This window comes from Arvicanthis niloticus, chromosome 11 (assembly GCF_011762505.2).
Source record: "Arvicanthis niloticus isolate mArvNil1 chromosome 11, mArvNil1.pat.X, whole genome shotgun sequence".
In the NCBI taxonomy this organism is placed as follows: domain Eukaryota; kingdom Metazoa; phylum Chordata; class Mammalia; order Rodentia; family Muridae; genus Arvicanthis; species Arvicanthis niloticus.
In genome coordinates this window covers 31,464,135-31,482,398 of record NC_047668.1, presented here as the reverse complement: position 1 = coordinate 31,482,398, position 18,264 = coordinate 31,464,135, and the positions used below count along the sequence as shown (strand labels likewise).

Sequence of the window (18,264 nt, the reverse complement as noted above, 5' to 3'; positions counted from 1 at the left end):
TAAGAAGGAAAACCAGCAAGTAGTACTATGAAAAGGAGAACACAGCAAATAGGAAGATGGCAGGTGAGGAGCAACACAGAAATGGGAAGCGAGGGTAGGCTTCCTTACTGGTATTGGTAAGAATTCTTCTGAATAGAGGTAATTATGCTAATTATTACTATCTAGCTGTGCTAATTACTGTCTCAGGACAGTAGGATGTCCAGTTATTACAGGAGCAGAAAGTAGGGCCGTGTTGTTAGAATGAACTGTATAGTCGAAATAAGTTGTATGGAGGGTGTTGGGAGGTGTGTGTGTCTGTGTATGTGTGTGTCTGTGTGTTTGTGTGTAGCCAATCAGCACAGAAGTTTTCAGGTCATACTAAAAGATTCTGGCTGGAAAATTTGGTTGGAAGGGCTAGGAATCCTGATTTGTTCCCTGGCTTACAGAGTTCTGAATGCTAAAGGCATACCCACATCACAACTCAGGTTTGTGTGCAAATGAATTTCCACTCCTCTCCCCTTTCACACAGGGTCTCCCTTAACTAGGGGTGGCCTTGAACTTATTTTACTTACTTATTTCTAAACTGACAATAACCCTGAATTTCTAATTCTCCAGGCTTTATGGTGCAAGAGCTAGGATTACAGGCATTTGTAGTTACACCTGACTTATGTGGTACTGGGGATTTAACCTACATCTCTGTGCATGTTCAACCAGGACTCCTAATTTGTCACCTTTAAAAAAAGGGAAAACATCTTGCTTCTATAAAAGGAAAATGATGGAAAAAGTGGAACAGAATACCCAGGGAAGCCACCTAAATTACAGCTTTAATCCAACAGTCGGTGTTTTAAACATTGATGAACCTTCTGCATTCTTATTTACAGATGGAGCTGTATCCTCTTTCAGGTTCCTTGCTGTCTCTTCTCTTGGTTTCTCTTAGTATCCATGCAGTTTGTATTTTTCAATCTTTGTTCCTATTTATAGATTAATCTGACAACACTACAATTATATTTTGTCGTGTTGCAGAAGTTAGAATGCTCTTGTTCCAGTAACAGAGAAATTAGATGTAAGATTCCCAGTTTTTTTTTTTGTTTTTTTTTTTTTTTGTTTTGTTTTTACCCGACTTTGCTATAAACTCACTGAATGGAACAGTCAGGGTTTTTCTTCAAAGTCTGTATGGCATCTTAAATCAATTTTTCCTTGGGTGGACATGACAGAATAGAGATAACACAGGGTTTGTAATGCTTTTGCTTTATTCGCTGTTGTGAGAATTTATGAGTACCGCCTTAAATTACATTTAGCACAATAGTACCATTGTTAAGTACAAAGATTCCAGTACAGAGGAAGTAACTGCTGGCTTTAGCTTCCCACAATCCCTTTTATAATTTTTTTTTTTTGTAAGAATGCGATACAAGTGTCTTATTTTTCAAGTCCAATCACTTCTCAGTTTCCTTGTAAATTGGTTTGTAACAGTAGAGGCTTTTCAAGAAAACTACTTCACAGCGATTCAGAAAGAAGCGAGTGATTTTTTTTTTCCCTACCACTCCTGTAGAAGTGGTGTCATGGTATCAGCAGTTCTACTCACAGAATTTCAGAGTTCAGTCTGATTTCATTCGTAACTACTTACAGAGAGACGCACGTTGAAATGCGTTCACTCTGATATGTAAACATAAATATTAAAAAAAAAAAAAAAATCCCAACCAAGTTGTGGAAACTGCAGCCACCGGGCAAAAGCTGCTTGATTTTTAAGACTCTATGAAAGAAACACTAAGCCTTCAAGCTTGGGCAGGTTCTGGCCAATCAGCAAAGCAGTAGCCCTTAACTCTGCCAGGATCAGGGTGAAGGCGATCTGCCCTGATCATTTCTACAACCTGTCGCGCACCCAGCACAGGACTTACTGAGCGCTGGGAGCAACGGAGGCAAGTTTCGGCCAAAGTTTCAGAATGAGGCGCGGCGCGGGCGGCAGTTTCTGGTCACCGCGCGGCGGAGGGGACCGCAGCCGAGTGTCCCGAGCACTGTACGGTCTCCACAGGGTCGGGGAGACGCGCGACAGAAGTTTCTGCGCCGGTTCGCAGACTCCGCTGCGCCACCAGCCCGCACACCGGCCCCCAACATGGTCCGGGATCCAGGCAGCGGCGGAGGTCCCGGGTCGCGCGCGGCCCAGCCCCCGCCTCCGTCCCTGCGCGCGCCGGCGCCATGGAGACGGTCACAAGACGCTCGCGCCCGGCGCGCCAGCCAATGGGAGCGCACGTCGCGGGGAGACGCGGACGTCGCTCTTCCAAGATGGCGGCCCGTCCGTCGCGAGCAGCCGGGCCGGGGGGAAGCCAGCGAAGCCGAGTAAAGCCGCCGCCCGGGACAGGACTGAAGCAGCAGTTGCCGCCGTTGGCGGCGGCCCGGGCAGTTTCCGCTGCTGCTACGGCTGTTGCCATGCGGCGAGGCTAGGGAGGACCTCACTCCCCCGGGGTGTAATGATGTTAACAGAGGTAAGCGGCGCCCAGTGTTTACCTGAGAGGCGGGTGAGCGGCCGGCGCCAGCCCGTCACAGACGCCGCTCTCGGCGCTGGGCCCGACCTGAGCCGCAGCCCGGCCGGGCAGCCACCGGGTTCCCACAAGTGCCACCGAGTGGGCGCGGTGCTGACTCGGCAGAGTTCCACCTCCTCCTGCCGCCGCTCCCCTTCGCCCGAGCTGTCGCTCCTTCGTGGAGTCCGCGCCCGGCTGCCTGGGGGCGGTCGTGGTCCCCGCGTCCCGGTGCTGGCCCTCGTCTACATCCCCGGGCTGCGTGGCCCTTCCCCTCACGGCTCGGTCAACCTCCTGGCGGTGGCAGCCGGCCTGAGCGATTCTGCCTTTCACCCCTGCTCTGGCTGCTCCGCGAAGTGAGCCAGGTTCCTCCAGCCACACTGGCTGGCCTCGTGCCCTCCTCCCCTGCCCCCACATCCCGTCACGTTCCTTCAGTCCCCTGATCCCAAAGTTCAGTTTGGCATCCACCTTCCTGACCTGAGGATGGTCCCCTTGCTTCTCTCTCCCTCTCTCTCTCTCCGTGGAACAGTTTTTCTCATTTGACCTGAAATGGAAGTAGGGCAACAACGATGAACCAATCAGTTTCCCTTTCCTTAGTGTCCACTGTCCAGTGCAAAAACCAGACTTTTGAAGAAGTAGAGTTTGCCTGCACTAGCAGTTCTTTAGGGGGAAGAACTTAATCGGCGCAACTAGTTTAATGACCAGAGGTGACATAGCTGTGCCAATGGTCTCTTGCAGGTGTGGATGCCTGACGCTTGTAGATTTGATAAAATCCCAAAAGCTGGTCTCTTAGGTTCTGTGAGGATCCTGATGTCAGGGACTGGTTTGGACATATTTGTGAGCTGTAATATTTGTGAGGGTAATAACGTTGATGGTGATTGGGAAGTCCTAAACGGGCCAAAAAGGACATAAAACATTCGAGACAAATGGATTTTACTGTGTGAAAAGCGACTGTACACTGGACTTCCCAAGTTTTGGGAACTTGTCTAGCTAAGAAGCCTTGTACTTTAGTGTTTGTTTTCATCTGTGTCTAGAATCTGACTTACACGAGTTGCCTGGGAAATCCCTATTGGTTGATTGTTAACTTATGAACCACACATTTCTAAGAGTTAGACGTTCACTTTAAGGTTTTCTAATTCTACATATTCCTGAATTACTTGCATTGTCACAGACTATGGTTATAAGTTGTCATTAGCTGTAGATTTAAAAAGCAAATAGCATTTCAGTTTATTTTACTCTGATATTTTAGTGAGAAGCTGTTCTTATATCAGTATTAATAACTTTTCAGTGATGTCTATAATATATGGCATGAAATGTCCTTTTGATAAAACTTTTTAGAGTTTTCATCTTTTCACATGAAAATAGTGTGCTGATACAAGGATACCCCCAGGATTCTAAATGTCTGTATTTTAATGTGACTTAATATTTCGGTGAAGTATTTTAAACAGGTCAGAGATGGTAGCAAGCACTCTCTCTCTCTCTCTCTCTCTCTCTCTCTCTCTCTCTCTCTCTCTGTGTGTGTGTGTGTGTGTGTATGTGTATACACATCACACAGTCTTGTTAGTGGCAGAGCCAGTGTTCCAATGCTGGCAGGTTCCTGTAGAGCTATTTTATCAAGCAGTACTTGGGGCTGCTGCTCTAAAGTAAAACTAAGATTAGATTGAACTTTGATCTCATATCTGATTTTCAGTAGACATTTTATAGATAAATCGGACTGAAGCCCAGAGACTTGTCGAAGGTCAAACAGTTACTAGTGAAATAGTTGACACTAGAAATCGCATCTCCTGACTCAGCTCAGAAACTAACCACTTTGCTCAGCTGCCTTTCAGTGAGTAGTTTTCAGCTTTCTTGACCAATTTCAAAACATCTTACTTCCTCGTCTGAATATTGTTATCAGTTGAACAGAAAAGAATTCATCATTTGAGATTTTTCCTGAACTTAGCTTGTCATTTTCTTTTAAAAGATCCCATAAACTGTCCTATTTTGAAATATTGTAGATACAAATGACTTTGTGTGTCTGCAAGTGATAACTTACACCATTCAGCAGGTCTTAGGATTTAGGGGATGTGATTTAATTGTTAGATCTCAAAATCTAATGTGATGAGCTGCATCGTGAAAGGTTTTCTTACTTTTTACTAGTCAGTGTTCAGCAGGCATTTTCCCTGGTCAGAAGGCAGTGAGCTAGGGTAGGTGATATTCTCACCATTAGCTGTGTGACAAAACGGATTGAGAAGGTGAAAATAACTTGATTAAAAAACACAGAAGAGTCACACGTAAGCCTTCTTATTTACAGTTCTGCGACCTCCCACACAATGTAGAATCCCTCCTCCTCCCTCTCCTCTTTCCCTTCTTCCTTTCTCCTCCTTTCTTCCATTCCTGTCCTTTTTATTTTGTTTCCACTTTGATACTGTCACTATGCTAGTCTTAATAAAGACAGTAAAGTGGGGGTACATAGATGATCATAATATCAATAATAATAATTCATATAAAATATTCACTTTTGCTTTTGTCAAATTATGTATTTAATTGAAACTTCAGGAATGAGATAACATGAGTTATTCATTAAGAGCTGTTTTATATAAGGTAAAAGGGAAAATTACTCAATTAAGTAAAGTAATATCTACATTGAACTTTGAAGCCTGTAAAAGATAATAGTGTGAATGAAAGTATAGGCTTAGTTAGGCAGTTCTCATTTTTAACTTTTTGGCTTTATTTTTTGCCTTAAAGTATTTTTTAGTGCAGTTGAATTATTTGGAAGACTCTCTATCTATTTTGTGTATTTGTCTATCTTTATGTTTTTCATCATGAATGAGATAGGTACTTTTAATATCCAGTTTTCTTCCTCTGATTTTGTCACTATAAGACTTACTGTTTTTAATGTTTCTCCTACAACATTTGCAGAAAATTATCTGAAATATTTGAAAATTATTTGCTTAATACTTTCTGGCTTTCTGCTTTTGAATAGTAAATGTTACATCTCAAAATTGGGACTTTTTAAACGTCAGAGTTTGATTTAATTAGTGTGAATTTTCTTAGTATTAAAATACTGTTAAATATCACTGAATTTCATTAGTAAACTATTAAAGTTTTCTTGATATTTCAGAAGCTATATTGATTCAGAGGTATTAGAATTCTAGAAATAGTTTATGACAGCTAAGTAGAAGTACTAGGAGATGGAGGAACACGTGCTAAGTTGATTGTGGTAATCCGGCATAAGACTGTTTTGTGTAATCAGTTGTCAGTCATTTGGCATTTCTGTGCCTGGACAAACAATGAACAGACAAGATGGTTCAGACCTGCAGGTTCTAGCACTTGAGAAGTAGGAGCAAGAGGAGCTAAGCCAACATCTGGCTGTTAAAGCCAGTCTGGGCTACTTGAGACCCTGCCTCAGAAATAGACAACAGCCAAAAAAGAGAATGAGAGATGCAGTGAGAGATAGAGATAGAAAGTGCCTAGACGTGTGCATAGGGAGCATTAAGTGAATTTTAAATAGTTTATATCTGTGTTAAAGCACTTCATCCAGCTTTATTGATTTTTAGATATGAACACCTGGTTTTTTATTTCAAGGTTAACAGATATGAAACAGATGGAAAAGACCTTAATGGTAGGACTTGTAGCAGTCCCAGCTTGTTAAGAAATTAAAAGGCTTTGTGGTTCAGATGAATTAGGAGGATACTTGTTCAATGAAAATGAAATCAGTTTCCTCTCTGGAGGACTGCTCATTGCTTTCTATGGGTGATTGACTCAGAAAGAAAGTGATACAGTTATAGCTTATTGCAAAGTTATGTGACCATGGAGACTTCCAGAAATGTTTGTGCTTTATGTGGTGAAGCTTTGAGACTTAGTGCATCAAGGAAAGGGCTGAGCTTCTAGGGACCGCTTAGTACATAACTGTACACACATACACTTGCCTGTAAGTACTATGTAAAATAGTACGGCAGGATTTTATTGATTAGTGTATTTATGGTGGAAATACTCTTGGGATCGATTACTCCTTAAACTATATGAGCTGCTTCTTTAATTATTTATTAATGGCACTGTGAAGGCTGCTAACCAGAACAATAACTTTGGAGGCTTACTGGTATTCAAGGCATGTGAAGAGGTGTTTAAAGGACTCTACAAAAGGGGTGGAAGGTTCTCACTGGAATGACCCTGGCTTGCTAGTGTACACTTTCCTTGTTTGGCATGATTAGAAGAGCTAAGCTGAATAGTTGTTTGTTTTGTTTTGTTGAGACAGGGTCTCATGTAGCCCTCACTGTCCTTGAACTCTATATAGACCAGGCTGGTCTTGAACGCATGGAGATCTGTCTGCCTGTCTCTGCCTCTCCAGTGCTAGGGTTAAAGGGGTGTGTTACCACACATGGCTGAATGTTACTATTTTATTAATTTTTTTTTCCTTGAGGAATGGTTTCTCTGTATATCCCTGACTAACCTGGAACTTGCTCCATAGACCAGCTGACCCTGAACTCACTTCAATCCCCCTGCCTCTGGCTTCCAAGAGCTGGGATCAAAAGCATTCATCACTACTACCCCACAAGATTTAATTTTTAAATGAATGTTTTATTTTCACAATCTTGTATGTTTAATAGAGTACAGTGTGGTATTTTGAACTAATGTATAGTTTGAAATGATTAAGTGAAGCTAAATAACATATCAATCACTTCACTTTTCTTTCATTAATATTTAGAGAATTCTTGATTCCTTTCTGTAATCAAATTCTTATAGGCAGACTTTACATACTAAATACCATGCATTACCTCTGTGCAAGTGGAAAAATTGTTTACTATTTCTAGCCCAATGTGACTGTTAATTTCTGTGTAGTGTCATTTTACCATATTAAATTGGAATATGTTTTCCCTAAGTTGATAGCACAGTTTAAGCCTCTAAAAGCTCAAATTTTATCAATATAATTTGACACACACATACCTCAATAATAGCAGCATGTTGTTGAGTATTGATAGCAGTTACAGCCTTTCCAGGTTCTACAGTCATCCTTTTTAAAATGAACTTTACTTAGCTTTTAAATAAATACATTGGTACTAATCCCTCTGTTTAGTTTATCTGAAAAATTTCTCCCTATTTGGAACTTTGTAGCCTTTGGCCAACCATTGCCATCTCTACCAGATGAATCCTGATAATACCCATTCATCCTTCATATGTGAGTTCATTTTGCTGTCTGTATGTGAGATTGTGAAGTGTTTCTCCCTTTGCTTGGTTTATTTCATGCTCACCCATCTTGTAGTAAATGCTCCCTCTATTCATCCTGATGGACCCTTTAAATTGATTAGCTGTTTGGATGTTGTGAAGAGTGTTGTAATGTACAATGCACATATCCCTTTGACATATAGTTCAAGTCTTTAGATGTGTATCAAAAGTTTGTACTATGGGATCATATAGCTTTTTCTACTTCAGTTATTTGAAGAATGGCCATGGATCCAATGCCATGACAGCTGTACCAATTTCCACGCTTTCTGTTGTTATCTTTAATCTTTTTGGTAATAGTTACTCTAACAGATAGATATAAAGTAATATCTCATTGTAGCTTTAATTTGCATTTTCCTATGTTGGCCTTTTTTTTTTGTTCATCATTAAAATAGGTTATTGGTTTTCTTAAAATGTTAGAATCCCTTACATGCTATGAACAGTAAACCCTACCAAGGTTGCAAGTATTTTCTACTATTCTATGAGTTTTTTTATCTTTAAACTTTACATATCTTGTGTGTGTGTGTGTGTGTGTGTGTGTGTGTGTATAGTGTGTATGTGTGGTCTGTGTGTGTAGAAGCCAGGAGTTTTGGTAGGGTGTCTTTCTCTAGTGCTCTCTACCTCAATTTTGAGATAGGATCTCTGATTGAACCTGGACCCAACTGATTCTGCTAGTCTTGCTGACCAGCAAGCCCCCTGTATTCACCTTGTGTCTGGCACCCCTACCAGAGTTGTAATAGACACCAGATTTTTGCTGCTAAGTACATATGATGGTACAGGGGATTTGAACTTTCCATCCCAGAACTTTAATATGGGGCCCCAATAACATGGTCTAGCACATAAAGCCATTTGCTTATAAGCTTGGTGACCTGAGTTTAATCTCTAGACTTCACATGAAGGTGGACAGACAAAACTAATTTCAAAAGGTTGTCCTCGGATCCAGACTGTAAGTGTTAACTTTTGCAGATAATAAAACTTTTGCAGATGATTAAAGGCTCTATGTTTTAATGTAATCATATTGCTAAGTGTGTAGTACTCACACTTACTGAGGATGTGTTATTTCTACTTTACATTGCAAGGTTTGAAGGGATATTTGAAGTAGATTGAGATAGATGAAATCAACGAAGCTGAATAACCAAGTAGCAGTGAAAAATAGGGAACATGAACTAGAGACAAGGGATTGGTTTCTGTCCTGAAAGTCCCCAGTGCTGGCTGATGAAGAGGCATTTGATGGGAAAGATCAGTGATTTCACGGATTTCTTTTCCTGAGCAAGCGTCTCAGATTATGGCTTTTAAATGTTGTGATTTCACAGACTGTTATGTATTTCTCACCTGGTAGTACTTTAGAATTTAAGTTTCTATTTTAGAGTCAGGTTTTATTTTCATAATATAATGTCACAAATATTCAGTAGAGAGAACTTTGAATTACAGCAAATGATAGCATTTAAATTGCTTTAAATATTTTTAAAAATATTGTAATTGAGCAAATGCAGATGTTTGAATAATAGTGGTGTATACTTAAGTCTGTTGCTAATATTATTACAGGAGTGAGACAACATACAAATTAGCTTATACGATGAGCATTATAAGGAGTGAATCACAATTCCTATTTAATGATGGGATTGTGAAATAGTTGTTTGAACTTTGTAACCATTACTTTCCTTGTGAGTAAAAATGAGATAATAACAACCTTGGAAATTTTTTGAAAAGAAAATTGAAACATGTTATTATAAATAATATTTATAAGGCTTTAGTTAAAATTGTACTGGAGAGAGATTTGTTTATCAGATGAGCCTGTGGTGACTTTGTGTTAGACGCATGCTAATAAGATCTGGTGATGTGGTGAGTCAGACTAAGAAACCTGTGCTCAGATGCTTCACTGTCACAGCTAAATTTAGTTCTTTGCCATACTTTGGCCATTAAAACTGAGGTCTTATATTCTTTTGCCAGCATGAAACAAATTATCTGATTAAAGGGTAAAATTAAGAGGAAAAGACGGTTGGGGAATGTGGTTCAAAGTTGAGTCTGACTTGGCTTAGCCATACAACTCCAGGTAAAGCTGTTACTGCCTTTGAATGAGTTGGCAGTCCTGATTCAGCTTCTAACTGCAGCACTGTCCTCACTTCCTGACCACCTGCAGCTGCTCTAGAAAAGAATCCAGAAGGCTAGGTAGAGGAAGTCTGTGAATTCTTGTTTTTTTCTCTTCCATGGGTGTTAGGAGTCTGTGTCATAGGCAGGTGCTCTGTCACTAAACAAAACCTGTAAGACCTTTGAGTCTGTTCTTTGTTTTTTGAAAGATTTACATATTCTTAGGGTAGTATTTCACATTTTACTGACAGACTTCCAAATCCCATTAGCCTAGTGAAAATAATACTTGTACCCTGGTCTGATTGCTGCATACTTTATATTTACTTACTGTATTTTTTTTCTACCAGTGTGAGTACTTGAGATTGATGATTAAAATTGCATTCCCACAGTCTGAAACATTACTTTAAACTGGGTACTTCACACTAAAGTATGTGTTGATAAAAGGAATCTTAACAGTCCCTGAAGAAAAATTAAGACAAGTGAAAAATAATTTAATACAGTTGCTTATAATAGTACAAAATGGCTGATTTTCATGGTACTTTGTTGAATGTTTCAGTTTGATGATTTTTAATGTTCCTGTGAAAGTTTACAAGTATGTATGAATAAAAATGTTATCATTGATTTCAGAGTTGGAAAATTTGGGGCAGTTGGAAAATTTTCTACCAGATTCTCTGGATTAAAATACTTCTTAGTTACACAGACTACTAACTACTAGGTCATTTTGTCCATCTAACCATCCATTGTTTACAGAAATAGTATGTATCAGGAGAGTTTGCTGTTAATAACCCATTTCTACCCTGTTCAGATGTTTATAAACTAGTGTGTTGATGTACATAGCATATTCTGTAGCATGAGAAGCTAGTATGTGTCAACTGAGATAGTTCATTGTTAACTTTGTAGCACCGTTTTCTTTAGTTTTCTGAGACACTGTCAAGTCTCATGCCTTTCTGAAAATCCTAAAGTGAATATTGACTCCTTGAGCCTAATCCTTGACCTGAACCTCATATTTGAAAAGTTCTTAGATATTGCTTTGTTTAATCTTGAATTGATTTTATTCCTGAAACATTGAGACTGTTTTAGCCTGCTTATGGTTTGGAACAAGATAGATATGTAATCCTTTGCATTGTGAGTTTTTAAGTTTTTTTTCATTGTTATTTGACAACCAATATATGCAAAAAATAGCCTTTTAGGTCCACATTTCTTGAGGTTTGGAGGTTATAAAATGGACTGAAGTGGTACTGTTCCAATGGAAGAAATAACTATGAAACAGAAGTTTCAGCATGTTTCAGTTATTATGTAAATTTTATAAGGTAATGATATGATTTCAAGATATGTTGATCCGTGTTACCCAGTGTTTCTTCAAGCTATAAGATACTTTATAATTCATTCTTGATTTCTGCTTCTGAATTTAAAATAAATCTTTTTCTTTTTTTAATGACAAACAGCATTGGTGTTTAATCAGGCTGCAACTGTTTTAGAATTATCAGTGTTTTTATGTGTTACATTTATATATATATTTTTTCTTCCTTCCTTCCTTTCTTTTTTCTCTGTGTAGTTCTGGCTGTCCTGGAACTCACTCTGTAGACCAAGCTGGCCTCGAACTCAGAAATCTACCTGCCTCTGCCTTCCAAGTGCTGGGATTAAAGGCGTGTGCCACCACTGCCTGGCCCCTTCCTTTCTTTTTTTCTTTCTTTTCTTCTTTCTTTCTTTCTTTCTTTCTTACTATCTTTCTAATCTAAAGCCTAAGTGTTCAACTCAAAATACTGCAGTAGTCTGAGCCTGTTTGAAAGAATCTTGGCTAGAGGGAGGTTGGAGAAAACATAAAAAATAGTATATATAAAATATACAGAACTAAATAATTGACTTTAGAAATTAGTGGATATTAATTACATACAGGTTTTAGAAAAATGGGCTTTGAGATTATTTTTATGGTTTATTAAATTTCGTTTTACAATCAAAAAATCCTCCAGAATGAATGTCCAGTACCAAAAAATGTTAAATAATAAAATTAAGATAAAGCTTATATGTAAATGGCTGTTATTATGTTTATATGGGGACTCTAATATTTTGTGGTAGTCTGAATAAGAATGGGTCCCATAGGCTCATATGTTTGAATACTTGGTTCCCAGTTAATAGAACAGTTTGGGAAGAATTAGCAGGGTTGGCCTTGTTGGAGGAGGTGTGTCACTGGGGTAGGCATTAATGTTTTAAGAAAGCCTGCACCATTCCGTTGTGCTCTCTGACTCTGCTCTTAGTTCCAGATATAAGTTCCTGACACCTTGCCTTAGTTTTGCCATCATGGACTCTCACCCTCTGAAACCATAAGCCCAATTACACACTTTCTACTATAAGCTGCCTTGACTGTGGTGGGTTTTTTTCTTTTTCTTTCTTTCTTTTTTTTTTTAGATAGAAAGTAGCTAAGATACTCTCTACATATCACAGACTGACTTACTCTCTCAAGGATATCAACTAAACTTGGCATGTCAAGTTGCAGTAAGACTAGGTCCATCTTCTGCTGAGGCTAGACAAGGTAACCCAGGTAGGGGAAAGGGATTCAAAGGCAGGCAATGTAGTCAGAGACAGATCCTGCACCCACTTTAGGAGTCCCATATGAAGACCCAGCTGCACAACTGTTACATATGTGCAGAGGGCCTAGGTCAGACCCATGCATGCTCTCTGGTTGACAGTTCAGTCTCTAAGTCTCTGTGGGCCTAGGTTAGTTGATTCTGTAGGTTTTCTTGTGGTATCCTTGACCCCTCTGGCTCTTTCCTGCCCCTCTCCCACAGGATTCCCTAAGCTCTGCCTACTGTTTGGCTGTGGGTCTATGCATCTGTTTGCATCAGTTGCAGGGTGAAGCCTCTCTGATGCTGGGCATGCTGGGCTTCTGTCTGCAAGTGTAGAAGAATATTATTAATAGTGTCAAGGCTGGGCTCCCTCTTATGACACAGATATCAAACTGGGCCAAGCATTGTTTGGGCGTTCGCTCAAAATCTGTTCCATCCTTTAATTCTGTACATCTTGAAGGCAGGACAAATTATGTGTCTAAAGTTTTGTGTTTGGGTTGGAACTGGAAAGCTTCTGTAAGGCAAAGGACATAGTCAGTAGGACAAATCGGCAACCTACAGATTGGGAAAAAATCTTCACTAACCCCACATCTGATAGAGGGCTAATATCCAAAATATATAAAGATCTCAAGAAGCTAATCACCAAGAAACCAAACAACCCAATTTAAAAAAAAATGGGGTATAGAACTAAACAGAGAATCTACAACAGAGGAATCTTGAATGGCTGAGAAGCACTTAAAGAAATGTTCAGAGTTCTTAGTGATTAGGGAAATACAAATCAAAACGACTCTGAGATTCCACCTTACACCAGTCAGAATGGCTAAGATCAAAACCTCAGGTATTGGTGTGGATGTAGAGATAGAGGAACACTTCTCTGTTGCTTATGAGATTGCAAACTGGTACAGCCACTCTGGAAATCAATCTGGAGATTCTTCAGAAAATTGGAAATAAATCTACCTGAAGACCCAGCTATATTACTCCTAGACATAGACCCTTAAGATGCCCCACCATGCCACAGGGGTGTGTGTTCCACTATGTTTATAGCAGCCTTGTTTGTGATAGCCAGAAGCTGGAAACAACCCAGATGTCCCAGAACAGAAATAGATACTGAAAATATGGTTCATTAACACAATGGAATACTACTCAGCTATTAAAAATGAGGTTATCATGAGTTTTGCAGGCAAATGGATGGAACTAGAAAATATCATCCTGAGTGAGGTAACTCAGACCTAAAAGGACATGCATGGTATGTACTCACTAATAAGTAGGTATTAGCCATAAAAATACAGAATACCCAGGATACAATCTACAAAACTCAAGAAGGTTAACAAGCTGAAGGGCACAAGTGATGTCTCAATCCCACTTGGGAGGGAGAAGAAAGCAGTGGGGGGGGGGGGGTTAGGAGGAAGAGGGAGGGACCTGGATGGGAAAGGGGACTGGGAGGGGAAGAGGGGAACATGATCAGGTATTGGGTGAGGGGGAGCAGGAATGAAGCTCCAAGAGCCAGAAGAAAGAATGGAAACAGGCAACCTCAGGAAGTAGGAGATGGGGGTTGGGAGGACTCTAGAATGTACCAGAGGTACACCTCCCAGGTCTCTGGTATACTGATGCTATTGTGTGCTTACAAACAAGCCTATCATGACTGCCCAACAAACAGCTGAAAGAGTTAGATAAAGATATTTATATCCAACCAGTGGACAGAAGAAGCTGGTGACTCCTGTGGTTGAATTAGGGAAAAGCTGGAAGAAGTTGAGGAGGAGGGTAACCCTATAGGAAGACCAGCAGTTTCCACTAATCTGGGGTCCCAGAACATTCAGACACTAAGCCACCAATCAGGTGACCTACATCATCTGATATGAGGCTCCCAACACATATTCAGCAGAGGACTGCCGGGTCTGGACTCAGTCAGAGAAGATGCACCTAACCTTCAAGAGACTTGAGACTCTAGAGAGTGGGGAGGTCTAGTGGGGTGGTTGGTGGTGGTGGGGATGGGCACATCTCTTGGAGATGGGGGCAGGGGTGTGATGGGATGTAGAACAGTTAGAGGGTGGACCGTGATGGGGATAAAATCTGGACTGTAAAAAAACATTTAAGAATAAATAAATTAAAAATCAACAACAAAAACCAAATTTTGATTTAAAGGTTTTCTATTTTATCACAGAACTGAAAATTTATATACTTGCTGTAGTCTTGAGTTTTTTCTCATTAAAAATTAGTTGTTAATTGAAGATACAAAATATGATTTAAGATGATTTTTTAAGTTGGGAAGATGACTTGTTCACTGGAAAATAATATTTATTACAGTGTTTTTTGTTTGTTATTGTTTGTTTTCAAAATTACATGCTACTTGATGAGTAAAGAGGTATAGAAATGTTTTTCCATGTTTTGTTTTTGTTTTTTTGTGTATGGTGTGTGTGTGTGTGTGTGTGTGCGTGTGTGTGTGTGTGCATGATGATGGAAGCATGTGTGTGCACTTGTGGATACAAGGGTTCAACAGAGAGTTATAGTTCCCTATAATTCTGCACCTTAAGTTTTTATTTTGTAGTGCTCAGGATTCAACTCAGGGCTAATTCATACAAGGCAAGCACTCTACCACTAAGCCAAATTCTATCCTTTCTTCCTCTCTTTTGAGACCAGATGTTTCACTGAATCTACAGCATACTTTTTGGCTACACTGGCTGTGCATTAAGCCAACCGATCTGCCTGACTCTGCTTTCTGAAACTGGAAACAGATACATCTGCCATGCCCAGCTTTTTCTGTGGTTACTGGGGATTTGAATTCAAGTTCTTATGCTTGTATAGCAAGCAGCTTACCTGGGCCATCCCCTTTGTTTCTATTTTAAACAATCTCCTTTTATATTATTTCTTGTGTATATGCATATGAAAGACCTCATTACATTTAGAAAAATGACTATATAATGCTGTGAATTATCTTCTTTGATAATTATCATTTAATTTCTAAGTAATTTTTGTTTATTGTTACACTCCTGCTCAGTAAAAAGTAGTTTCTTAGTAAACTGATTTAACACAGAATTCAAGGGCAAATGGAACAATAATATACAGAAGTCAGGAAATCCTCAGAATGGGAAGTCATTGGTGAGGGTGTATCCCTGCGAGTGGCTTATCATATCTGTCTTTAGTTCTGCTTTACTCAGTCATAGTTTTAGGAGTCTACTCTGTCTGTGTGCCACACCAGGCATATAATAGCTGAGCAAACACAGTTGTAGGTCCACATAAAACATAATGCATGTGGTAACCATGGGCAGTAAAAAGTAATTCTAGCGTACAGTGATAAATGAGGATACTGGCAAGAGAGTCTTTGAAATGGTCAACATTGGAGTTCAGTCTAGAAAGCAAAAGCTATACAAGTGGGCTAAACAGGAAAAAGTAGGGTAACCAACTGTTGGAAACTCTTAACAACAATGAACTATATGTGCAGTCTCCACAACTAACTTAAAGCTAGAGGGCTTAGAGAATGAAATAGGCATTTTTTGTATTTCCTAGTCAGAAGACAAGGTGAAAGGGTGGGTGGTCTTATAGTGATTAAGTGGAGTTGCTGTGAGTGTTGAACACTGAGCTGAAAGGCTTTTAAGAAGAGTGTGAGGTGGATTGTCCATGTTTCTTTTGAGATGACTCAGGATATCCAGTATGTGGGATAAAGAGTGTTGGATTCCGTGTGTCCATATGCACTGAAAACCTAGCTTTGCTTTGGGAATTAGTACATTTTAATGTGATTGCAGATTGCAATCAGTGAAGAATTTTATAAATTGCAGTGTCCTTCACTGTGCTGCACATTTTGAAATTGCGATGCTAAGGTTTTCATTCTTAGTTCTTCTGATGCAGTTTGTAAGTGGCATATCCTGGAAGTAAAATGTTCATGACTTCTTACCACTCCGTTTCTGAACTATTCCCTAATGTACAAGACTTGTTCAGGAGCAGCAATATTACCAATATTTGTTGTTGTAGAAAATTGCTCATGGCTTGTGACTAGAAATGATAGTAATGATAAACACAAAATATGATAATAATGAGAAATGAAAGAATAATTGGTCTTGGAGAAGGCTGCAGGGGAAGCAGCTTTTCCTTATACAAGACAGTGAAGTTTTTGGTTTTATGGGAGTGTTTGTTTTTTTTTTTTTACAAAGGAATAGAGTGAACCTAAAGGGAAGCTTTAGGAAGGAGGAAAAATTGGAAACTCAATAAAGAGAAGAACTATGGTTAGAGTATGGGACAGGACTAATAATAAATGTATTGCTTTATGGTAACAGGGCTCAAAGGTTCAGAACCAATCCTATGGCGGGTTATAATTGGACATTGGATGAAGAGTCTTCAGGTAGCAGTTTAACTAAACCTTTGATATATTGAATATCTTAGAAAGTTGTAGGGTTGTATCCTCTTTAGAGGGTTCGGATTGGTTCTGTGGGATACAAAGAGAGACCCAAAGTCTGTGCTGTTGCTCTGTAGCTTCCTTACTGCAATGGTTATAGATGCTTGTTTGACACGGACCAGCAAGGCTCCAGAACCTCTTGGCCTAGCATACTAGTTTTGCCCATTTGTGCTGCTTTGGGTAGGGCTGTATGTTCTATATGTGCCTGACAGTGAACTACAAAGGTTAGAGTATGCTTTTGCTTTTATATATGCTGCCTTTCAGGAATAATTTACATTGCACAATCCCAGATTTGATAGATTTTACTTGTTTCAATGTATAACAGTAAGGACTTAAGACAGAATGAAAAGCAATCTTATTTTGGCCACTTTCTCTTACTTCTGCATTAGAATTTTATGGATAGTGGTTTGAAAAAAACTACCTATTTTAGTCTCGAGAAAAACCTATGTGGGACTGAAAGTTTGTGATTGGTACTGATTCATATTGCTAAAAGAAAATCAGCTTCCCTGTAAGTCATTTATGTATTTGGCAAAGCCTCCTATGCTGGCTTGCTACTCCATGCAGCCCAGGCTAGGTTTAGAATTTGACCATGCTCTGGAGTGCATGAATTACAGGCACGTACCACCAAACCTGTCAGCCAACACATGTTGCTAATTTTACATGTAATTTTTGTTTTTTCCATTGAACTTGAAAATGCAAGACTTCAGACATGACTGTCGGTAGGTTGCTTCAATTTCTTTTAAAAATGAAAACTTTTAGAAGTTCATTACTTCCAGGGTTTAAGAATAGACCTGGGTAAATATGGTGAGAATGAATAAAGACTTTACTGAAAATATTTTCATACAATTTCAATAAGTTTTTAGTCAGAATTAGGTGAACTGTAAAACAAATTTGCTGATAGCTTATAGGAAAAATAAGAAAATAGAACTCTTTGAGAATACAACTTGCACATAATTATAGTATTACCATGTTAACTAGTAATTAAAACCCATTTACTAAGCAGAACACATGTCATATTTCAAAATTTAAAATTTTTATTACAGTTATCTTGTGTGTGTGCACATGTACATGCTATGTGTTGGAGCGTAGAGGAATTTGGCAGTCAGTTTTTCTTTTTTTACAGTGTGTGTCCAGAAAGCAAACTCAGCTCGGTAAGCTTGGTGGCAAGTGCTTTAGCTCACCGAACCATTTAACTGGCCCTACTTTTTACAGTTTAAATGATCTTGTATATATTTACTTAATTTCACATGTATTTGAATTATGAAACTCAGAATATCTTGCTAAGGTTGTAATTCCAAGTAGATGAAGCTTTAGTTGTGTTATGGGGTTTAAGCTATGTCAAAAGTATACTGTTATAGGTGGGCTGTGACGTGTTTGTATGTGATTTTTGTATTCATAGTTTTATATATACTTACATATAAGATGGAAACTGAGGAACAATTATGCTTGTTTTCCTTTACTTGAATTACTTTCATTTATCTGATGCTTAGGTGGAAATGGATTTTCCTCACTTTTTAAAAACTTGGTGGTT

The 18,264-nt window shown here is 39.2% G+C and overlaps 2 protein-coding genes across 4 annotated transcripts in view; one reads left to right on the top strand and one right to left on the bottom strand.

Annotated features, from left to right (window-relative positions):
- Nucleotides 1-3,107, bottom strand: part of LOC143443862 (uncharacterized) — a 49,957-nt gene extending 46,850 nt beyond the window's left edge. The window contains exon 1 of one of the 2 annotated variants that reach the window (XM_076941973.1): nucleotides 2,482-3,107. In XM_076941973.1, the coding sequence (XP_076798088.1) occupies nucleotides 2,482-2,909 (428 nt within the window). In that variant the 5' untranslated portion in view covers nucleotides 2,910-3,107. The remainder of the gene's footprint in view (nucleotides 1-2,481) is intronic. The other variant, XM_076941972.1, reaches the window with a different exon arrangement.
- Snx13 (sorting nexin 13) overlaps nucleotides 1,100-18,264 on the top strand; it is a 96,904-nt gene continuing 79,739 nt past the window's right edge. For both annotated transcript variants that reach the window (XM_034513866.2, XM_034513865.2), the window contains exon 1: nucleotides 1,100-2,459. In XM_034513866.2, the coding sequence (XP_034369757.2) occupies nucleotides 1,920-2,459 (540 nt within the window). In that variant the 5' untranslated portion in view covers nucleotides 1,100-1,919. The remainder of the gene's footprint in view (nucleotides 2,460-18,264) is intronic.